The 23422-nt window shown below is 41.2% G+C and overlaps 3 protein-coding genes across 5 annotated transcripts; 1 reads left to right on the top strand and 2 right to left on the bottom strand.

Annotated features, from left to right (window-relative positions):
• The first annotated feature begins 11838 nt into the window (after window positions 1–11838).
• On the top strand, window positions 11839–18482 carry irak1bp1 (interleukin-1 receptor-associated kinase 1 binding protein 1). 3 transcript variants are annotated; one of them, XR_002198191.2, is made up of 6 exons: window positions 11839–12140; window positions 12527–12592; window positions 12809–12939; window positions 13046–13315; window positions 13781–13925; window positions 16890–18482. XR_002198191.2 is itself a non-coding variant. In XM_010904291.3 (5 exons), the coding sequence occupies exons 1-4, from the start codon at window positions 11868–11870 to the stop codon at window positions 13311–13313; spliced, it is 738 nt and encodes a 245-aa protein (XP_010902593.1). In that variant the 5' UTR covers window positions 11839–11867; the 3' UTR covers window positions 13314–13315; window positions 16890–18482. The 3 variants fall into 3 exon arrangements, 1 of the variants encoding a protein (XP_010902593.1); XR_004574744.1 differs by having other exon boundaries at window positions 13046–13925; XM_010904291.3 differs by lacking the exon at window positions 13781–13925.
• LOC117593310 (disks large homolog 4-like) lies at window positions 14863–17293 on the bottom strand. Its single transcript, XM_034287956.1, has 4 exons — window positions 17208–17293; window positions 16827–16990; window positions 16482–16649; window positions 14863–14916 (listed from the first exon to the last, which is right to left on the bottom strand). The coding sequence occupies exons 1-4, from the start codon at window positions 17218–17220 to the stop codon at window positions 14863–14865; spliced, it is 399 nt and encodes a 132-aa protein (XP_034143847.1). The 5' UTR covers window positions 17221–17293.
• Window positions 17966–20755, bottom strand: LOC105030427 (E3 ubiquitin/ISG15 ligase TRIM25-like; the record flags this gene model as incomplete). Its single annotated transcript, XM_034287955.1, has 3 exons — window positions 20192–20755; window positions 19482–19583; window positions 17966–18067 (listed from the first exon to the last, which is right to left on the bottom strand). Coding segments are annotated over exons 1-3 (768 nt in total), but the record flags the coding sequence as incomplete, so codon positions are not given.
• Between the last annotated feature and the right edge of the window lie 2667 nt (window positions 20756–23422).

Raw genomic sequence — 23422 nt, 5'->3', positions numbered from 1 at the left:
AAACAGTGCCCTACCAATGCTGTTTATAGTGGAGGTGGGCAGCTGTTGACCTCAACTTAGGATGTCGTCGGGCAGTGGAAGGAGTACTTCAAGGATCTCCTCAATCCCGCCGTCACGTCTTCCATTGAGGAAGCAGAGACTGAGGGCTCAGAGGTGGACTCGTCCATCACCCGGGCTGAAGTCACTGAGGTAGTCAAGAAACTCCTCGGTGGCAAGGCACCGGGGGGTGGATGAGATCCGCCCTGAGTACCTCAAGTCTCTGGATGTTGTGGGGCTGTCTTAGTTGACACGCCTCTGCAGCATCGCGTGGCGGTCAGGGACAGTGCCTCTGGGATGGCAGACCGGGGTGGTGGTCCCTCTTTTTAAGAAGGGGGACCTGAGGGTGTGTTCCAACTACAGGGGGATCACACTTCTCAGCCTCCCCGGGAAAGTCTATGTCAGGGTACTGGAGAGGAGAATACAGCCGATAGTAGAACCTCGGATTCAGGAGGAACAGTGTGGTTTTCGTCCGGGCCGTGGAACACTGGACCAGCTCTATACCCTCTACAGGGTGATGGAGGGTTCATGGGAGTTTGCCCAACCAATCCACGTGTTTTGTGGATTTGGAGAAGGCATTCGACTTTTGGTTTGCATTGCCGGCAGTAAGTCAGACATGTTCCCAGTGCATGTTGGACTCCGGCAGGGCTGCCCTTTGTCGCCGGTTCTGTTTGTAATTTTTATGGACAGAATTTCTAGGTGCAGCCAGGGCCCGGAGGGTGTCAGGTTTGGGGACCACACGATTTCGTCTCTGCTCTTTGCGGATGATGTTGTCATGTTGGCCCCTTCAAACCAGGACCTTCAGCATGCACTGGGACGGTTTGCAGCCGAGTGTGAAGCGGTTGGGATGAAAATCAGTACCTCCAAATCCGAGGCCATGGTCCTCAGTCGGAAAAGGGTGGCTTGCCCACTTCAGGTTGGTGGAGAGTTCTTGCCTCAAGTGGAGGAGTTTAAGTATCTAGGGGTCTTGTTCACGAGTGAGGGAAGGATGGAACGGGAGATTGACAGACGGATCGGTGCAGCTTCTGCAGTAATGCGATCGATGTATCGGTCTGTCGTGGTGAAGAAAGAGCTGAGCCGCAAGGCGAAGCTCTCGATTTACCAATCAATCTACGTTCCTACTCTCACCTATGGTCATGAGCTTTGGATCATGACCGATAGGACAAGATCCCGGATACAGGCGGCCGAAATGAGCTTTCTCCGCAGGGTGGCTGGGCGATTCCTTAGAGATAGGGTGAGAAGCTCGGTCACCCGGGAGGAGCTCAGAGTAGAGCCGCTGCTCCTCCACATCGAGAGGGGTCAGCTGAGGTGTCTTGGGCATCTGTTCCGGATGCCTCCTGAACGCCTTCCCGGGAAGGTGTTCACGGCCCGTCCCACCGGGAGGAGACCCCGGGAAGACCTAGGACACGCTGGAGGGACTATGTCTCCCGGCTGGCCTGGGAACGACTCAGTGAACATAGCCTTGACTCAGTGCAGACTCAGTGGGCATGGCCTTGACTCAGTACAGACTCAGTGGGCATGGCCTTGACTCAGTGCAGACTCAGTGAGCATGGCCTTGACTCAGTACAGACTTAGTGGGCATGGCCTTGACTCAGTGCAGACTCAGTGGGCATGGCCTTCCTACATGTATAGAGGCACTCCACTACAGGCCGACCTGGATCACTGCCCATAAAATGAGGTGGAAAACTAGCTGCACTTCCTAATCTCCCACCAAATTTACGACCACATTAGAGAAACATATTTCACTCAGATTACACAGAACCACAACAATGACATCAATAATCTGTATGCCAACTGTTTGCACATTGTTTCAGCAATGCACATAGCCAAGAAAATCTGTGTGGAGATCATCTGTCATCTTTCTACTTTCTAAGTGCAACGTTTACTGTTATTTTCTGTTGTTTATTGTCTACTCCACTGGCCTAAAACATCTGTTCCCCAAGCCAATAAAACCATTTGAAATGAACGGAACCTGGAAAGAATGATTAGACTGATTGATGAAAGATGTTTGAAATGTACTTGTTTATTCTATGGTTGAGTGACAGAAGGAATAGCCAATCAAGTACCACACGTCTCAAGAACACACGCATGCACAAACACACACACACAGATAAAGAACTCTCTATACATTACAACCCTACGGCCATAAGGCCTATCAATTCCCACAGCTGTTCTCCCACCAGAGATCTGTGAATGGCTAGAATCATCAGATACCGCCTGTCAGTCTGTCTGTCATTCCCCATAAACAAGTTGAATGAAACATTCAAAATGCAGGTGGCCATTCTCTTCCTCACTTGCACACCTCAACAGCAGCAGAACATCAGCCAGCCTGCCCAAGAAGAGCTAAACATCTACAGAGGGAAACGGAGGTAAGCCTTTGGATATCTTCTGAACATCCCCGCCCCAACTTCGTACGAACCCACGATATGATAAGCTGAGGAGCTGCTTCCCATAAAAGCCATGGAGCCTATGGCTGAGTGAGGCAGCGGGATTCACAACCGACTCTCCCACCAATGTAGCCGCTCTTCAGGTGCCACTCAGGATCTGTTACCTACAATTTAAAGGCCTTCTCACATTGTTTGCTTTTATTATTATTATTGTTATTATTATCCAATTATTAGGTCTCATCCGAACAGATGATCATCACTTCACCCAGGTACTTACAGGTATCAAGGACCCCAGAAATACAGAGGTCATGAGTCGCAGCTACCCCCCGCCCCCAATAAAATGACATATTACATGTGAGACTGTATAACCTATAGCATTTCAAAATACCCACATTCTCTTAATGCAACAAGTATACTTACATTTCACCTGTATTATACATTTTATATCATTAAAGCTTCACACAAATTCTCACAAATTCAACATATAGAAGTTCCCACCAAACAAGATAAATGTATTGACGAAAACCTACTGGTCACTTGCACAGACCAAGGAAAGTTTGCGTGTGAATGAAATGTTGAGGCTACATTTCTAAGTTACTCTTATTTGGTTATATCTGCTATTTCTCTCTCCTCCAGCACCTCACCTTTTCTTCCTTTTCTTTTGTCTACTGTGTCTCCTTCTTGGTCTTTTGCCTTCCAAAAGTTTAGATTTGTTTGGCTGCATATTTCCATTTCCTCTGTCAGTCAAGAAAAGAAACATAATGCCAGTCACTAAATTGACATAAAGGAAAGTGTTACAACATATTACTAATACAACATATTACTAATACAACATATTACTCTAGCCTTGTAATTCACTGGAATTACACTCAGGATTTCATGGATTGAGGCTCAATGTAAATGTTGCACATTAATTATCACCACTGTGAACTCTAGCTAGGTTTGTGTAACTTAGCTAGGTATTAGGTATTAGCTGGGGTTACTTCGATATTGGGAGATGAAACCATGGGGTTCACTGCGTTAGCTAGCGTTAGCTTGTCAGCAGACCAGCCAGCTAGCTTAGACCTTACAAAAAGTTAAGTGTTAAGACAATGTCGCTAAACACGAATGACATTGAGCCAGTCACCCCTAGCAACAGTGTCGGAGTGTGCAAACGTCTTTAATAAAACCAAGATAACAGCATATCTGCCTCGCTTCACTTCTAAACACACAAGTCATCACGACGGGTAAGTTGTCATGCCAGCAAACGGTGATCAGAAATTCTACAAACTCATGTTTGGATCTGTTCACAACTTTTATTCTGCGTGTATAAACAAAGTAATATTATTATTTTTAATCTGAGGACATGGCCTCACGGATTCCACAACACTGGATACAAACCAAATAACCATTAGGTCCATGCGATTACCAGAGTCTACAACCGCATGCGGTTTAACAGCCAAAAGGAGAGGAATCAACCGCATGATTTATAGTACATTTTGAATTCTTAGATAGTTTTTTGGGGGGTATTAAAAAGTTTTAAAAAATGTTTGTGGGAGGCCTCAGTATAACTTTTCAATATGAGTCCTATTCAATAGGCTATATCTGACTTGAGCCTGTATATAAACTTTCCAATAAATTGCAGTTCAGATGAGAATCAGGTGCTGAACTGCATCAGTCTGTTCTGCCAACCGTTCCGACTTTACATGTACATATTCTGTAGTCTGATAATACACATTTTTAACCTCTTATAAACTGGTTTGTGAAATAAAATAGGAACAGATATTTTGTTAATAAAAATAATCTTACGGCTGAAAAGACAAAACTTGACTACTAAATTCCCTTAGTGGAAGGTTTGGAATTAACAACCACATGTAATTTAACAGCCGCTCTAATGGATTTATGGGAGCGATTAGGGTTAAGTGCCTTGCTAAATGGCACAATATCTTTCACTGTATTCGCCCAGGGATTTGAACCAGCAAGTGTATGGGTACTGGCCCAACTACACACCAAAATCTAGAGACTTGGAACAACATCTATAATCTAGAAACTTGGAAAGGTCTAAAATCCACTTGGAGCAGCCACAAACTTGCTTTTCCTACAATGCTACACAGAGAAGACCCGCCTGCTACACACAAAGAGACACACACACACACACACACACAAACACCCCGCCCCCACACACACGCACACACACACATACGCCCTCTCTATGAGGTTTGTGTTGGGGCCAATACTGCCAGGAGGTTAGGGAACCCTTTCATGACTGCATCATTACACCAATAACTACTCACATTAATCTACCAACCACACACACACACACGCACACACACATTCTCCGCCATTTCAGCTCACAGACCCAGTGTTCCCCCACTCATATCCCAGACACACACTTCCTTTCTCCACTTCCTTCAGTCTTTCTAGCAACTTAGTGAAGAATGTTCAACAACGACTGGATGATTCAGAGAGACAGACAAAAAGAGACAGACAGAAAGAGACAGACAGAAAGAGACAGAGAGAAAGACAGCGAGAAAGAGACAGGCAGAAAGAGACAGACAGAAAGAGACAGAGAGAAAGAAAAAGGGAGAGAGTGGTGTTTAACCTTCCTGTCTGGACAGGAAATAAGGCGCCTTAACCTTTGACCCTCACCCAAAACTCTCTGGGGCACTACTGAAGTACTAAGATGATGTTTTTGTGTGTGTGTAAAAGGAGGCTTTCATGGCCTTAGGGTAGGTGATGGACAGATGTATCTTGTTGTCATGGCAGCAGGCAGTCCTGTGCAGGTGTTTATGGGAGAGGCAGAGAGAGAGAGAGAGAGAGAGACAGAGAGAGAGAGAGAGAGAGAGACGGAGAGAGAAACGGAGAGAGAGAGAAAAGGACAGGGACAGAAATATACTTGCTATAAAAGTTGAGATATGTTTTACATTTCTTTTCTTTCTCTCTCATCTTTCTAACTAGTCTTCATTTCAGGTGGTGAAGTGAGATTTAAGTAAGAGGCCAAGGGTCAGGGTAAAAGGCCAGGGGTCAGGTTTAGGGGAGAGAGATGGATAATAAACTAGTTACATTTTTTGTTTCCCCTGAGTATATAGACCTAACACACACACGTAAACATACACACACACACACACACACACACACACACACACACACACACACACACATAAACACACACACATAAACATACGCATTCATGTTGGTTCCAGGCTAGTATGAGTGTCTGTGTGCATACTTTCGGCAGTCTGTATCTCATTCTGTTTGTTTACGTGTTTATTGTGGAATCCTGGGTAGCCAGGAGCCAATAGGAAGAAAGGTTTCAAAAAAACATAATTTATTTTAATGAGAAAATATGCGCTTTGTGTTATAATAATGAAGGCACATCTACACATTCCACTAGTAATATACATAAAATTAATAATTGTACATTTTCTGCCCTCTATTTGCACTTCTGGTTCTAACTGCATTTTGTTGTACTGTACTTGTACTGTTCAATGACAATAAAGTTGAATCTAATCTAATAAAACAATTATGATAACAATGGCAATAACATAACAAACAATTTATAACCATGTTAATAACATAACAAAAATGTATAACAATGTTAATAACATAACACACTATTCATAATACAAATTCCATTATACACTGACGATAATATTAATATGATAATACATTAATTTTAATAACATAAAATTAACATTATTAACATTATTCACTAGAAAACACCAAATAAATAACATGATGCACATTTGAAAAACTCATATAAATTACCTCAAAAGCATGAGGCAGATAAAGCATGAATCTTAAAAATGTTTACCACACAAAAAAGAACATAAAATGCATGAATAGAAAAGCAAACAAAACTCATGGACAGATATAATCCCAATGCTGGCATGGGGGGTGAAGGAGAGAATAAGGGGAAGAGAGACAGAAGGAGAGAGTCACAAAAAGAATATGGGAGAAAGGGAGAGAAAGGGAGAGTTTGTGAATGATTGAGGGAGAGAGAGAGGAAGACTGGGGGAGAGAGTGAGAGTGAGGGAGAGAGTCAGGAAGAGACAGAGGAAGAGTTGGGGAGAGGGGGAGAGTGGGGGAGAGAGAGGGGGAGAGAAAAAAGACAAAGTGCTGAAAGGGTCGTTAAGACAGTGACAGATCTTGGCGTGAAGCGAGACAGGATTACCGTGGTAACGACAGCTTATTACCCAATGGGAATGGCGAGTATTGTTCCTGACAGCCATAGACCCATGAGGGGAACATGTGTGGCAATGTGTATGTGTAAACGTGTGTATACGTGTGTGTACGTATGTACTCATTAGAGCTGTACTAGTTCAGACTAACTCCAGTTCCAGTAGTTAAACTAAAATCCCTTTGAACTTTTAATAGAACCCTGAAACCCAACCTGGCCTTAAAACAGAGAGAAAGGGAGAGAGGGGGAGAGAGGGGGAGAGAGGGAGAGAGAGGGGCACACGGAGAGATGGAGATTGAAAGATGAGACGTGAGGGAGAAAAGTAACATTGTTTTCCCTCCACACACTAATACACACGCTCTAATACACATAAACACAGATACAAACACACACACACCTGCACACACACACACGTGCAAATACAGCTCCCTGCCAATATAAGATTAGTGGCGTATGATATCACAAACACAGGCACCTCGCTCAGCTGACACAAACAACCGTTCACTAATCATCTGTCCTCTGTCATTCAGATCTGGAGATTGTACCTGTTGAATTAATTCTAACAAAGTGTTGGAATTAGATTTAAATTAAGGTTGGGGCGTTAGGGCAGGAAACAGGGCTAGAGGAGAAGAGAGAAGAGGAGATGAAACTGTAGTATTTATTTTTCATTCTGTTCACATAGACTGAGAGTCAGGCTGGACAGATGGACATCATGAGAAAATACCATGAACATGACAACACACACTAAATTATCACTCTACACACACACACACACGGACGCACACTCAAAGAGAGCAAGATAGGAAGGCAGACAGACAGCCAGACCGACATAAAGGGCTCTAAGTGACCACACCTGTCCATCTACCCCCCATCTTCTTCCAGCCCAGGGCAGATAACCTCTCTATCCCTTGTGTTGACATACATAATCGCACACAGACCTGCGATATATATATATACACACACACACAAAACTGTGGTTTCCCAGGGTTGTGTACTATAAATGCCCTACTCTAATATTGGCACCCTTGGTAAATATGCCCAAAACATGCTGTGAATTGTTTTTCCTTATTGTGTATCCTCTTGATCTTCCGGTCTAAATATTAACAAATATCTAACCTTTAATTAAAATGAAGCAATTAAAAAAGAAAATAAACACTCATCATAAGATTTTATTCAAAGATATGTGTGCTACAATTATTGGCACCCCTTCATTTAATACTTTGTGCAACTTACCTTTGCCAAGATACCTGCTCTGAGTCTTATAATGTGTAATGAGCTGGAGAACACAAGGCAAAGGATGTGAGACCATTCCAACATACAGATTCTCTCCAGATCCGTAAGATTCTGAGGTCCAAGCTTGTGGACTTTCCTCTTCAGCTCATCCCACAGGTTTTCTATGGGGTTTAGGTTAGGGGACTGCAATGGCCACTTCAAAACCTTGATTCTGTGGTCAGTGAACCATATATGTGTTGATTTTGTGGAGTGCTTTGGATCCTCGTCCTGATGGAAGATCCAGCCACATCCCATTTTAAGCCTCCTGGCAGAAGCTGTCAGATTTGAATTTAACATCTACTGGTACATGACAGAGTCCATGATACCATGTTGTCCAGAGACCTTGGAAGAAAAACAGCCCCACATCATCAAAGATCCACCACCATACTTCACAGTGGGGAAGAGGTATGGTGACAGTTGGCAAACTGTAGGCGTTTAAGTTTGTTGTTTAATGAGAGCAAAAACGTTTTTATGGCAACCCTCCCAAACAACGCACGGTTATGTAGGTTGCGTCTGATTGTAGTTTCAGAGACTTTCTGACCCCAAGACCCAACTAACATCTGCAATTCTCCAGATGTGATCCTTGGAGATTCTTTGGCCAGTTTGAACCATTCTCCTCACAGACGTCCTTTACCAGGCTGATTGTTAAACATCTCCAGTTGCTTTAAACTTCTGTTGACCTGATAGCGGAAATTGGCATTTTCAAACGTTGAGCTATTTTCGTACATTTCTTTCGCCATTTCTTAATTTTTGCAGCTCCATAACATTTCGTCACACATCATTACTACCAATTATCCAGTCTTTCCCATTGTGATGACTGACGTCTACCGGAATTTGGCATGTGTGTCACCTCATATTTATACCATAGTGAAACAGGATGTCATGGCTTACCACTTACGTGTTCCTATCACTCAGGTGAATTAAAAAACGTAAAATATGAATGGAAAAATACTTCAGTTATATTTTACTCAAAACAATTTATAGGTACGCCAAAACATGTGTCACACGTCTGGGAGACAATTATATATTTAATTGATTTCACATTTATCTTTTTCAATCATATTATGTCACGTAAAGGTTTTTAACATTTTGAATGAAAAGCCAAGATGATGAACAGCAAAGATTTCTATTCACAGACTCTTTGGCTAGTTTTTACCGAGTGTGCCAGTTTTAGTGGAGGGCACATTACAATAACCTTGGGGGGAAGTGGAGAGGAAGAGGAGGAACGGCAACAACATACCTACCAATGCCCTGGGTGATGTCAGGGGATTTGACATTGATCCGTTCACCACACAAAGACTGCACTGTTCTCTCTTTAACAAGCGATAGTATGACCACCGACCTCCAGCATGCGTCATAGAACTGTCCTTCCTAACCGGCTCTATTTGTTCTCCTGTTCATGTTTCTCTGTCACTTCTATCTATCTCTCCTTCTCACCTCTAATGACCGATTCCTGTATTTTAACATTGCTCTAATGTGTTCACTGAAACACACTCCTCATGTCAGGAACACCTCTGCTTTGACACACACTTCCGCTGTCAGCTGACTGACCGACCATTAGCCTACTTAGCTGAGTATCATGATCCGATTTATCAACCAGTATACCGACTAACAGGAAAAGTCTAAATTACAGTCAGAGAGGAAAGCAACAGTTTATTTATTGTCATCAGCACCTGGGTTTAACAACTGGAATACAATATAACGGCCGCTTTGATGAGCATATTAACTTCTTTTAAAGAAGAGTATGTGAATTATGACGTGTGTGTGTGTGTGTGTGTGTGTGTGGACCAGCCGGCAAGCACAGATTTCTAACGCTTTCACATTTATAAAAACAGAAATATGCTTTTGAAACACTGAACGAAATGAAAACAATAAAAAACACATGATTTACAGTACCAGGCATAAAGGAAGGCTGGAGGTTTTTTGGACAATAAGAAAATAAAACGCCATTAAAGCTAGGTTTTGATTATGGTTTAGACTGGGAGCCAGAACGGCCTCCAACAACTATTCTGTATTACCTCATCTGAGAGCAAGGAGAGAAAAAATAGAAAAAGCCACCATAGAGTGAGAGTGTGAAAGACAGACCACCAAATCTGCATGTCCTATGTCATTTTTATTTTTGATTGTATAGGCTATATATATATATATATATATATATATATATATATATAGACCTCTACACTTCTACTGGTTGTCTTGTTGTACCAGTGATTGTTATTATTAAGTTAAGGTTAAATTGTGAAATGTAATTGTAAACATTCTCCAAAGTAAGCTTTGACAATATGTAGGCTAAATTGTTAGACTACATTAAGCCAGTAATTAATTGAATTGACAGAGAAAAGAGCCTGCCAGAGAGAGCTAAACGAGAATAGAGGCGCCAGGAACTTTCCCTGAGTGGGCCACGTGCCACCTTTCCATCCTGGACCTCCAGAGTCCTTCATTACATCTAGCGAATATTATCATCATCACTTTGAAGTTTAAGAAGCAACTCCCAGTCGTTTTCTCTATCTCTCTCCTTCTTTCTTCCTTTTTACTTCTTCCTCATCTCTCTCTCTCTCTCTCTCTCTTCAATAGGATGGCTCAGGTCCAGGCGCATAACCCACGCGGTTAAGAAAACAGTGCAGCTCGCGGCATCTCTCTTGGCGGGAGCAGCATCGGAGCTCTAGTTTCACAGCGCGGACCGGGAGACCGGGGAAACTCGAGACAATAACAACAAATACGCTCTTCGTATTTTTAGTTTTTGATTATAAACCCGTTTCACAGTTTAATATTCGAGGAAAACTAAACAAAAGGCGTTGTTTAAAGAAATTGACGTTTTGTCTTGGAAAAGACCTCTTAAGTTCACATAACAACACTGTTGGAAAGTTGTAAAGATGCTGAAAGGCCGTTTTAAATCGTCAAAAGTCTAAAGAACTATGAGATGATTATGAGAACGTGTTGCTACTTTAACCCCATTATTTCATATATTATAACATATAGATCACAGGCTACGGCTCATTTATGCCAACATTTACCTCTAGCCTAGACCTTAATCATTCAAGGCCATCACAATATAGATTTAAGTATTCTATCATCAATTATCTAGGCATAAGTTATGTCCATTATATCAAAGAAACATTTATGAATCTCCAGTGAAATGTAATTGTGATGGTATATTCCAACTGACAAATAACTAAGCTAAACTTGTTTTTCTGCATTGTTTGATATCCTAACTAAATCAACATATGGAAAAAAAAATCTATACATAAAATGCATAGTCAAATACAATTGGAAAAATATGCCCAATATGATTTAAAAAATACTGTAGGAAAAGCTTAGCCCAAAGATGTTTTACTTAATTTAAATTAGTATAAATTATCTATTTTCTGCTTTGATTACATTTAGTAACACAAAATACAAATATATATATTTTTTTAAGTTGTAACTAAATACTATAGAAATAGTTTTCCAACCAGCATTACTCATGATGGTTATGAATTACGGACATCCCCCTTGACTTTCCTGATGCATTCCGACTGATTCTGACTCGGGGGCAATGGCTGTGTATAACCTTTGCCTTCTTGGGTTAAGCTACTCTTGTCTTAAAACATTGCAAGGCTTCTGGCGCCCCCTATCGACCCCATCAACACACTAGTTTAAAGGCAATTTTTTTTTAAATCTTGTCGTTATTAAAAACGATTCATAGTATGGCTAAGAAACTGAAAAATGGGACTAACAATTAACCAAAACGACTTTTCTGTTAATATCAGTCATTCAAGTTTCTATAATTTGTAACAATCCCTAACACCAATACACAAGCTTTACACATTTTTGAAATGTTTGAATTTCTATGCATCTAAATGTATATAAAATATAGTTTTTTTTTAACACTGAGTTACCTACACAAAATATGAGACACATTTGTCTTGCCCGTCTCCGAGAAGACTACATATCCCTACATTTGAACTACATATCCCTACACCCTCGTTTGTTACCATAGCAGCGAGCAACAACGGGTTGGTTTGTGTTCTGCAATGGCTAGCAGTCCGTCCCGAGTCTTTGCGGCTCTTTTACCCCACGCGGGAGATGTTTACCGGGACGAAAACATTCTGCGGACCGTTCAACAGACACAGAAGAGCGCGAGGGAAGTCCATGTGACGGGGAGCGCGGAGATCTCGTGTTCAGCCGACCGGGCTACGTTTTCTGTTAGCATCACAAACAGCAAGGAGACGGTGAATGACGTCACCAACAGCGTCTCGAGGAGAGTGGAGTACGTTCTGCAGACCCTAAGACAACACAATGTGAAGGTAGCCGGTTACTGTAGACAGTTACTGACTTTAAATATTGGACACGTTGTCGTGGGACCAAACGTTGGATTGAGAGTAAAACGTCCATCTTGGGATTGTACGTCAATTGTTTGACCTATGAATGAATTATATTTAGTATATCCCGAAATGTATGAAGTATTTAACATATAAATGTAACATATAAATATAAACATATAAATTAAGCATTTTCACAACATTAGAAAACAATTGGCATAAGTTATAAAACATTATAATGTAATTATAGGACATCAGTGGCTAATGGTCCCTTACAGATTTTTGTATTGCAAACCCAGAGAAATTACTGACAGACCCACTTTCACAATAGCCTTTTGATATTTATTTTTTCTCCTACTCTCACCCTGCAGGAAGACGAAATGTCAGTGATGAGACACATTAATAGATCTGAGAACCTGTTCACCATGGAGACTCAGGTTGGTGTTAGGGGTTGAGAACCTGTTCACCATGGAGACTCAGGTTGGTGTTAGGGGTTGAGAACCTGTTCACCATGGAGACTCAGGTTGGTGTTAGGGGTTGAGAACCTGTTCACCATGGAGTTTCTGTGTACAGGTTCTCAATAACTTCAGGACTGCCATGATACCCTGTTTAACAAGACAGAAACAGTGTGTGTGTGTGTGTGTGTGTTACAGGTGACTGTAGTGTTCTCAGACTTTGTGAAGATGCAGAGTGTGTGTGTTGTTCTACTGGAGAAGCTAGGTCAGAGTGTGGATGTCAGTCAGCCCCGCTACTACCACAGCCAAGAGTGTCTGAGCTTACTGAGGTAATCTACACACACACATCCACTCTCCCCAGAACACAAACACCCACCACCAATACACACACGCACGTTTGTATACAACCATAACATTGTGTGTGTATGTGTTCAGGCGACGTGTCTGTGCAGCGGCAGTAGAGAATGCGCGGCTGAAGGCGTCTGAGGTATGTGACATGCTGGGCCAAACACTGGGGCTCCCTCTACTGGTCCGAGAGGAAGAGACCACGGAGATGAGGACAGATGAATGGAGAGATGGAGGAGTGGAAGGAGGACAGGGGAGGAAAAGGGAGGACGCACGTCAGCCCCGCCTCACCGCCACGTCCCGTGTTTTCGTCAGCTTTAACCTCAGACCCAAAGAACGAAGCAGGGAGAAGCTTTGAGGGTGGGGTTACCCGTCAGGTCTTGCAACACGGCAAACAACACATTGTTTTTCTCTCAGACCTTCGATCAAAGCTCATGTTTATAATAACTGATGTCCATGCATTATGTAAACGAAGACATTCACGACTCAAATCTCGGGTCTCTTTATGATAATAAACTGCAAGCGTCCTTCATTTGGTTCTGATGCGGCCTTTCACAGTAAGTGGGTCCTGCTGATTCTCATTTAGGGTAATTGAATTAGCATCATTATATTTTCAATGTGTTTGGGTCAATACATGGGTTAACTCTGTGTCTTACTGCCCAGAGGGGATATTCCAGAAACATGACTAAGTCCCTGAACATATAACTGGATTCCCGCACCACCCAGAAACCCAGGCCAAAAATGGGTCCAAGTAAGGTTTATTTGTATTATAACCAGTATAGATAGAGATACAGTTTGAACACTGCTTTCTCTCTCCCTAATTAGCGGCATGTTGGCCACTGGTGAGAAACAACTCTTCTGTCAATCCCTGATATAAAGAGGACAAGAGTTAGGACACCACTGTCTGTTCTGGAGACAACCCACCCCATGTTGCTGGGTGACACCTCGACGTCTGGGAACTCCAGTCCAGGTGTGAATGTGCCGGGAATATGCAAGTGTGTCAGGGTTAATGTAGCTTTACTGGCAGATACACAGTATCGTGCAGTGATGATGCTGGGAGTGGATTTCCAAGTTACTGCCAATACCCGCTAAACCTGTCGAGTTAAATTGTCAGACTGTGACTCTTTTAGTGGCTGCATTATATAATATTTTGCAATACATATATTAGTCAACTCCGCAGTTCCTCAGGTAACACTTGAGGAGGGTTGCATTTAACATTCCTTCAGGATGTTAACACTGAAGACTCTATCAAGGTCTGTAAACACCAAACACCATGTCCCAGAAACGTTTAAGGTTCGGACATGCCCAGAAAATGAGGTAGTGATTTGCCTGCTGGTCTCCACATAGTCTCTGGCAGCCCAATCTGGCAGTAAGAGTCTGTTTATAGTTCTCCATTGTATTTTTTCCATTATTAATGTGATTCTGTTTGTCTTGTCAACATGCAATCACATTCCTGTGGCGTGATCAAAAAAGGGATTTTTTTTGGGGGGGGGGGGGGGGGTTGTATCATTTGATTTACACAACATGCCTACCACTTTGAAGAATCAAATAATTTTTATTGTGAAACAAACAGGAAATAAGACAAAAATACAGAAAACTTGAGTGTGCATAACTATTCACCCCCGCAAAGTCAATACTTTCTAGAGCCTCCTTTTATAGCAATTACAGCTGCAAGTCTCTTGGCGTATGTCTCTATTTTTGACCATTCTTGATGGCCAAACTGTTCCTTCAACTTGGATGTGTTCTGCTGGTGAATAGCAATCTTTAAATCATACCACAGATTCTCAATTAGATTGAGGTCTGTGCTTTGACTAGGCCATTCCAAGACATTTAAATATTTCCCCTTAAAACGTAGCAGTATGCTTAGGGTCATTGTCCTGCTGGAAGGTGAACCTCTTCAATGAACACTATCCCCACAGCATGACGCTGCCACCACCATGCTTCATTGTGGGGGTGGTGATCTCAGGGGGGTGAGAGGTGTTGGGTTTGCACCAGACATAGCGTTTTCCTTAATGGCCAAAATGCTCGATTTTAGCCTCATCTGACCAGAGTACCTTCTTCCATATGTTCGGGGAGTCTCCCACATGCCTTTTGGCGAACACAAAATTTGTTTGTTTGCTTACTTTTTTCTTCAAACAATGGCTTTTCTCTGGTCACTCTGTGGAGGGTACGGTTTAAGTGGTTGTATCTACAGATACTCCAATCTCTGCTCAGGAGCTTTGCAGCTCCTTCTGGGTTATCTTTGGTCTCTTTTTTGCCTCTCTGATTAATGCCCTCCTTGCCTGGTTCGTGAGTTTTGGTGGGTGGCCCTCTCCTGGCAGGTTTGTTGTGGTGCCATATTCTTTCCATGTTTTTATAATGGATTTAATGGTGCTACGTAGGATGTTCAAAGTTTCAGATTTTTTTTAACCCACCCTGATCTGTACTTTTGTCCCTGACCTGTTTGGACCTCCTTGGTCTTCATGGTGCCGCTTGCTTAGTGGTGGCCCTTGCTTAGTTGTGTTGCAGACTCATGTGACAGATCATGTGACACTTAGATTGCACACAGATTTACTTTATTTAACTAATTATGTGACTTCTTAAGGTAATTGGTTGCACCAGATCTTTTTTAGGGGCTTCATAGCAAAGGGGGTGAATACATATGCATGCAACACTTTTCTGTTTTTTATTTTTTTAATAAGATATTTTTTTAATTTCACTTAAGCTTAGACTGTTTTGTGTATGTACATTAAATGAAATCCAAATAAAAAATACATTTTAATTACAGGCTGAAATAAAACAAAATAAGAAAAATGCCAAGGGGGATGCATACTTTTGAAAAAGCTGCATGAAGTTGAAGAACCATATATTGAGCAATATATTGTATTATAACAGTTAAAATGACAGTATGTAGGTGGCAGGATGTTTGCTCATGATTCACCTCTAATGCTCTTCCACCCTCCCTTTGCCAGAGGAGAATTCTTGGAGTGATTGGTGACGTGAGGCATGAGTAAAATGTTCTAGTCGTGGAGCCATGTAGGGTCCCTTTGATGACCCATTACCTTCTAGTGATGGAGCCATGTAGGGTCCCTTTGATGACCCATTACCTTCTAGTGATGGAGCCATGTAGGGTCCCATTGATGACTCATTACCTTCAAGTGATGGAGCCATGTAGGGTCCCTTTGATGACTCATTACCTTCAAGTGATGGAGCCATGTAGGGTCCCTTTGATGACCCATTACCTTCTAGTCGTGGAGCCCTGTTGGGTCCCATAGTTTTCAACAGTAATGTTATCTTTAATTCTGGGTTTCTAGGCTTTGTGAAGGAGCCTCTATTGGCCTCAGAACAAACTGACATTCAGTTTTACAAGGATCCACCTGTTCAACCAGGTTGACGGAATTACATTGAACTGCAAAAGTATAATTAAATGGGTTGTAACATTTCGAGCAGTTTTCAGCTAAAATACAGTTTGTATTGGATAGTTGGTGCATGTTTCTCTGAGAGGTCTACAAGACACTCTTCTAATGTCCATCTGGACTCTCCTGACCATCAGGGACACCTGACCATTCTGTCCAGCCTTTCTAATCAGGGCCACAACGTCTTCATGTGTTTTCTGGTTTACCGGCACGTTGTTCACCGCCACCAGCTCATCCCCTGGCTGCAAACGGCCGTCGCGGTGAGCTGACGAGTGTCTCACTATTGTTGTAATTAGAATCTGTTAAAAGATCATTATTATCAGTATGATTAGCTTGGAAAATAAACAGGAACTAAATAATGTTTATTATCGTCCAGTTGTATCTTGCTTTTGTGTGTGTGTGTGTGTGTGTCTGCATGTGTCTGCGTGTGTGTCTGTGGTGTCTGAGTGAGATGGAGTGTGTGACTGAGCACTTACCTTATTTGCAGAGTCGTTTCCCCTTTTGATTCTGAACCCAAATCCCTGTTCCTTCCTCAACAGGTTCAGGGTGACCTCATGACCTGTGACCTGGTACGAGGGTGTAGTGAGGAGAGAGTTCACTGGAGTGATGCTCCCCCACTTTTTACAATGGTGCTCAATGGCTGAAGAAAGAAGAATGAATTAATGTTTTAGACCTGCTGATTAATAACCAGACTTTTCTAAATGCAACACATCAACTATAAAAGGACACTGTTATAACTGCCTCTGTAATATCTTAGCCAATGGCACGTAATAACTGATTAGATAATGTCTTAGCCAATGGCATGTAATCCTGGTAATGTCTTAGATAGTGTATTAATGGTTATATAGTGTGTTAACCTGAACAGGACATCTTCTCCACCTCTTCTTGACAGATGTGATCCAGTCTTTTCTTGAGCTCAGTGATTTTCCTCTTCAGATCATCAAACCCCAGAGAAGAGCTAATGAGGGGACTGCATAGGCCTTTGGGATCAACCAGGTCACCAAGAGACTGGGCAGTCTGCAGAGAGACAGATAGTCATGAATAGAGACAAAAAGATGTGTAAATGAATACAGGGAAATTTATGGAGAGACTCATAGATACAGACAGATGGAGAGATTAATCGGTTGAAAAGAATTGAGGAAATCTCAATGCATTTAACTGAAATCTCTTTCTTCGTGTTGAATGTATAATGGATCCTTTTTGGTCGATCACTGTACAAAACACACCTTAAGGTAGCGCAATTGCGGATGAGTTGATGGGGTGAGGAGAGGTGGATTAGGTAAGGGGAATTAATTGAGGGGATGAGGTGAGAGGATGAGGTGAGGGGGATACATTTGGGGGATTAGGTGTGGGGGATGAGATGAGGGTGTGAGGTGAGAGGATGAGGTAAAAAGATAAGGTGAGGGTATAAGTGGGAAGGAGGAGATGATGAGGGACGAGGTGAGAGGATGAGGTTATCATTACTGCAGAAGGGCAGGAAAATGACCTGGAGGAGGGACATGTGGTCTTCGGTATGTGAAAGCTGCTCCAACTCATCGTCTCTCCTTAACTCTGCTATCTCCTGCTCCAGTTGCCCCAGGTGTTCTTCAACCCGACTCAATTCAGCCTTCTCCTGGGCTCTGATCATGTCCTTCACCTCAGAGTGTCTTCTCGCCATGGAGCAGATCATCTCAGTAAAGATCTTCTCACTGTCCTCCACAGCTGCCTGTACTACACACTGTTAGGACCGAAATAGTAGAGTAAGAGGGAAATAAGGCATGTTAATTGGCAACTTTACAGTGTCAAGGGAAAATCACAGGATGAGAAATCTGGATTGCAACAAGTAAACAATTATTCAATTTACAGGCATATGAACGGAAACCCGCAGGTTAGGTTGAGCAGCTGTATGAGAGTCACCCACCAGCTTTTAAACCAAACTGAACAAAACTAAATCTGGAAGTTCCCAGGCCAGTACAGTGCACTTCAGAAAAACTAAAAATGAACCTTGTTACAGAGAAGCCGCATATCCTTAAATCCGCAAAAGCTGATTCGTCTATTTTACCTGTGTAATAATTTTTTGATTGAGATTTATGTTTGTTTTTGGGGATTGACTTTGGATAGATAATGTTTTGAGTAAAATGTACTACTATTGAGTTGAGTGGTTTTCCTGCCTATCTAAAGATGAATGGACAAGCTGGATTAGACTGTCAGCTAATTGAATACAGTGTCAAATGAACACTATATTCAATCTAGTTTGTGTTCTTCATCCATATATCTTCAGTACATCTTTTGTCTTAATTGTTGTGTGTTCTAACAAAAATATTTAGCATTCACTATATATTTGGTTATATTTTTGTTTCTGGATGTGATACATCCAACTGATTAAAATGTACTTTGTTGTCCCACTTAGCGATGTAAAGATGACTGCATTGAATGTAAATCATTTAGGATAGGAATATCTGTAAACATCACCAAAGTTGTCTTGAAAACATTTAATATTTTCAAATTTTATTTTGCCCATGTTTTCAATTATGTAATAAAACCTTAAAAGCATGCTTGACTAGATAGCATATCTTAAGGTGTTTTTAACAATAGTCAATACTTCCTTGTATTCAGAACTCCATACAGTATGTTGTGCTGTTGGCAGTCAGATTATTGTACCATGTGATCATGTATCACAGATAAAATGCCAAGGTTTGTGCACATGGTTACATAACAACCCCTTCTGTTCCACATGAAGTCTGTTGACAAACAATGGGACAAATGTAGTTTTGAATCTACAAATTATTTTATGAGCCACAGTGTCCCTGGGTGCTGTGTATTATCTGGTTGAGACCTTTGAACTAGAGGATACTGATCTACCTGGGCAACTGTATATAATAATCAGATCAAGTTTGTCCGTGTTTGGTTTGGTGGAGACCATACTCACTTTGATTAAGGTCATACTCTGTTTAGTACTCAATGATAAAGGTCATAGTCTGTTTTAGTACTCAATGATAAAGGTCATAGTCTGTTTTAGTACTCAATGATAAAGGTCATACTCTGTTTAGTACTCAATGATTAAGGTCATACTCTGTTTAGTACTCAATGATAAAGGTCATACTCTGTTTTAGTACTCAATGATAAAGGTCATAGTCTGTTTTAGTACTCACTTTAATGAAGGTCATAGTCTGTTTCAACTCCATCAGCTTAATTTCTCTCTCCTGGATCCTCTGCTGGTAGTGGGACTTCTCGTGTTTCACACCCAGCTGTTTCTGTAAGAGACACCATTCACCTGTCAGACCAAACCCTCTAATTTCTCTTTGCATACACTTTCAAACTAACATTATATTTTGTGGAAAAACTGAGTAAATGTTACTGTAAATATATCATGTTACAAAGAGAGAGATAACAAGCACCATTAGTTCCTGCATTTTGGATCAAAATATCTGCAGTTTTAGCCAATGAATCTCAAAACAGCATCCTGCCACTACAAGATGACCAGCATGCTTGTAGTTCTAGACCTGGTGTGTTCTTACCCTACAAGGTCCAGAGCCAACTGGTTTTCTGTTCTACCTCATCATTAATGTCACCCACCTGGAGTCCCAGGTCTAAATAAGTCCCTGATTACAGGGTTGTTATGAAAAATAGAGTGGGTCTGGCTTTGAATGACAGAGTTGAGTTCATGGGTTCTAGGGCTTCTTAAGGCCTATGCCACTGAGCTAAATAATTTAAAATAATCTAAAATTATTTTTCTATTCAACATCTTTTAAACCAGGAAGATGTCTTTGCTCAGTGGGATGGCTTTTTGTCAGTGTTAGTATAGTGCGTAATTTTGGCTGAATATTTAAATTAATGTAATGATTTAAAACCTCAAATTAACCTGTTTGTCAGCCTTCTTTGTTTCAGATGACACTCTCTCATGGCCTGTATGTTCCTCCATGGTGCACAGATAACAGAGACACTGCTGATCGGTCTGGCAGATAACCTCCGGCTGGCTTTCTGGATGAGAGCAGACCTTGTCCTGCAGTTCTGTTGACGTGTCGACCAACTTGTGCATCTTTAGTTCCTCAGATTGGTAGTGAGGCTGAAGATGGGTGTCGCAGTAAGAGGCCAGACACCCCAGACAGGTCTTGACAGCTGTAAACCTTCTCCCAGTGCAGACATCACATGCTACATCTCCAGGTCCGGCATAATAGTGAGCAGAAGGAGACACTTGTAGTCCTGTCTTCTTCAGTTTCTCCACTACATCGGCCAGCATGATGTTCTTCATCAGAACAGGTCTTGGGATGAAGGTCTGTCTACACTGGGGGCATCTGTACACACCTTTAGGCTCATCTTGGTCCCAGCACCCCTCAATACAGTCCATACAGTAACTATGTCCACAGGCAGTGGTGACTGGCTCCTTCAGATGTTCCAGACAGATGGGACAGTTAAGAGACTCCATAGTTTCTATCACATAACAGTCACTGAGAAAGACGGACTGAATGAATAAGCTGAACAGGATGTTTTATACACCCACAAAGGAATGGGAGTGGCCTGTTAGAGAGAAGCTGTATTGTAGTCAGTGTTTGTCTGTGAGTGTTTGTGTATGTGATGAGTTACAGTTTTTGTTCATCTCTTTGGTACTTTTTTCACCAGTATGTGGTAAAACTTTTAATAAAGCAAACATTCGACCAATTGGACAACTGTACCAAAGAGATAAAAGGTTTTTTAAAACATGCATACATATTTTCATTCACAGATCTTACAGTATAACAGTTTGTTTTTCTCCCCTACAATGTGTACTGGGTCTCACATAAAAATGTAATACTCTAAGACAATAACTAAAAAGATTAGTTTTATAATTCCTAACACTTTTTTGCTAAAACATTACATTATGCTTATATGAAAAGATTAAAGTTACACTTTTATTCTATGATAACAAAGACTACATTTCAAAATCATATAATATCTTCCTCCAGCAGAACAAAGAATTTATCTCCTCTCAGACTTGCCCACCTTTTATACCCAAATATTGTCTTTAGATTTACTGCCAGTATATGCCTTCTTCCTAAATACATATTACATTATTTCTATTTCTGTACTTATTTCTGGGCTTAATTGTGTCTACATTTAACCCAATAAACCGTTTGTGGATTGCAGCCAGAACCTCAGCCTGAACTCCACTTGTCATAAGTTTCAACACATAAATAACCTGATTTACCTGATTGCCAGCCCCTACCCTGCATGTTTTCCACCAACCACAAGGATCGGCATCACCAAAACTTCTCAGCAGGCAGTCCTGTGACTGGTTAATCCACACCCTGCTGTGACTGGCAGACAACCTGTTGTTTTATTCCAAAATATGACTATACCTTGTAGTTCACTTAGAAGATTAAACTGAAGCTTAGCTAGTATGAGGATTAAACTGAAGTTTAGCTAGTATGAGGATTAAACTGAAGTTTAGCTAGTATGAGGATTAAACTGAAGCTTAGCTAGTATGAGGATTAAACTGAAGCTTAGCTAGTATGAGGATTAAACTGAAGTTTAGCTAGTATGAGGACTAAACTGAAGCTTAGCTAGTATGAGGATTAAATTGAAGCTTAGCTAGTATGAGGATTAAACTGAAGCTGAGCTAGTATGAGGATCAAACTGAAGCTTAGCTAGTATGAGGATTAAACTGAAGCTTAGCTAGTATGAGGATTAAACTGAAGCTTAGCTAGTATGAGGATTAAACTGAAGCTTAGCTAGTATGAGGATTAAACTGAAGCTTAGCTAGTATGAGGATTAAACGGAGGCTTAGCTAGAATGAGGATTAAACTTAAGCTGAGCTAGTATGAGGATCAAACTGAAGCTTAGCTAGTATGAGGATTAAACTGAAGCTTAGCTAGTATGAGGATCAAACTGAAGCTTAGCTAGTATGAGGATTAAACTGAAGCTTAGCCAGTATGAGGATTAAACTGAAGCTTAGCTAGTATGAGGATTAAACTGAAGCCTAGCTAATACAAGGATTAAGCTGAAGCTCAGCTAGTATGAGGATTCAAGTGAATTACCTAATAATGAGAATATAGAGAATTTGTGCAAATTAAACAATCAAACAAAATGCATACTTGACTAGGTAGTATATGTATTAAGGTGTTTCTAAATCAGGAAAGTGAAGCATTAAAAATAGTTACTACATTCATCTGACTCATTTGCACATACTGTACTAGTCACTTCCTGTTTTGCTGTTGGCATTCAGATTACTGTACCATGTGATCAACAACCATTCCTCAAAACAACAATTGACTGACGAGTTTCTAGAGAAAGACCTAATATTGACCTTAAGACATGCCAGTCTACTGTTTGCTGTGGCAACTCAAAAACAAACACAAAGACAATGTTAAGTTATTTTCTAGTACCAAATAAAAAATGAAGCATAATTATTAATGTTGGAGTGATGGTTGCTTGAAATGGGGCCTGTTTAGATTTGATAAAAAAAAAAAATTGCCGGACTGCATAAGCAGAGCCAGCTAAGAAGAGTGAATGTCACTGACTGACTGACTGACTGATTCCGTATTAGCAAAAACTTCACTGGCTGTAACTGTATACGGTTATATTGCGACTGTTTCTGGCATGGAATAGTTCATCTTCACTCTCGCTAGAAAATGCTCAATTCTTATGATTATTCCTACGAAGTTTGTAGATACTAGTAAGCCTGTTACTGGCTAATAAGCTGTTCAAACGGCCAGTGTCAAAAGCAATACAGGTCATAGACTCTATTTGTGGTGGAGGTAAATGTAATAAGAAACGTTAGTCAGTTTTACACAATGAGCCAAACACATGAAGGTAGGTAGTAGTGTTGTTTCTTATTACAGTTTTTCTCCATTTGTTTGGCTCATTTCTTGAAACATAAATTACATTCTCAAAACTCTCCAAAGATCATTTGGCAAAACAGTCTTCCAAAACAGTCTTCCAACACTATAGCTCACTTGCAAAAGCTCATATCGCTCCCAAAACAGTTCACTCATGTGTCAAAACTAAATTTCCTTCTCATTTAAACAGTCCGTGCCCCCAAAATGCTTCATCCCTTTGGCATTGTGTAAGCACTGCAAGTCAAAATGTTTACATGTTTTGTCACTACAGCAGAAGA

Source organism: Esox lucius, chromosome 18 (genome assembly GCF_011004845.1).
Source record: "Esox lucius isolate fEsoLuc1 chromosome 18, fEsoLuc1.pri, whole genome shotgun sequence".
Classification (NCBI taxonomy): Eukaryota; Metazoa; Chordata; class Actinopteri; order Esociformes; family Esocidae; genus Esox; species Esox lucius.
This window is presented reverse-complemented; position numbering and strand designations above follow the sequence as displayed.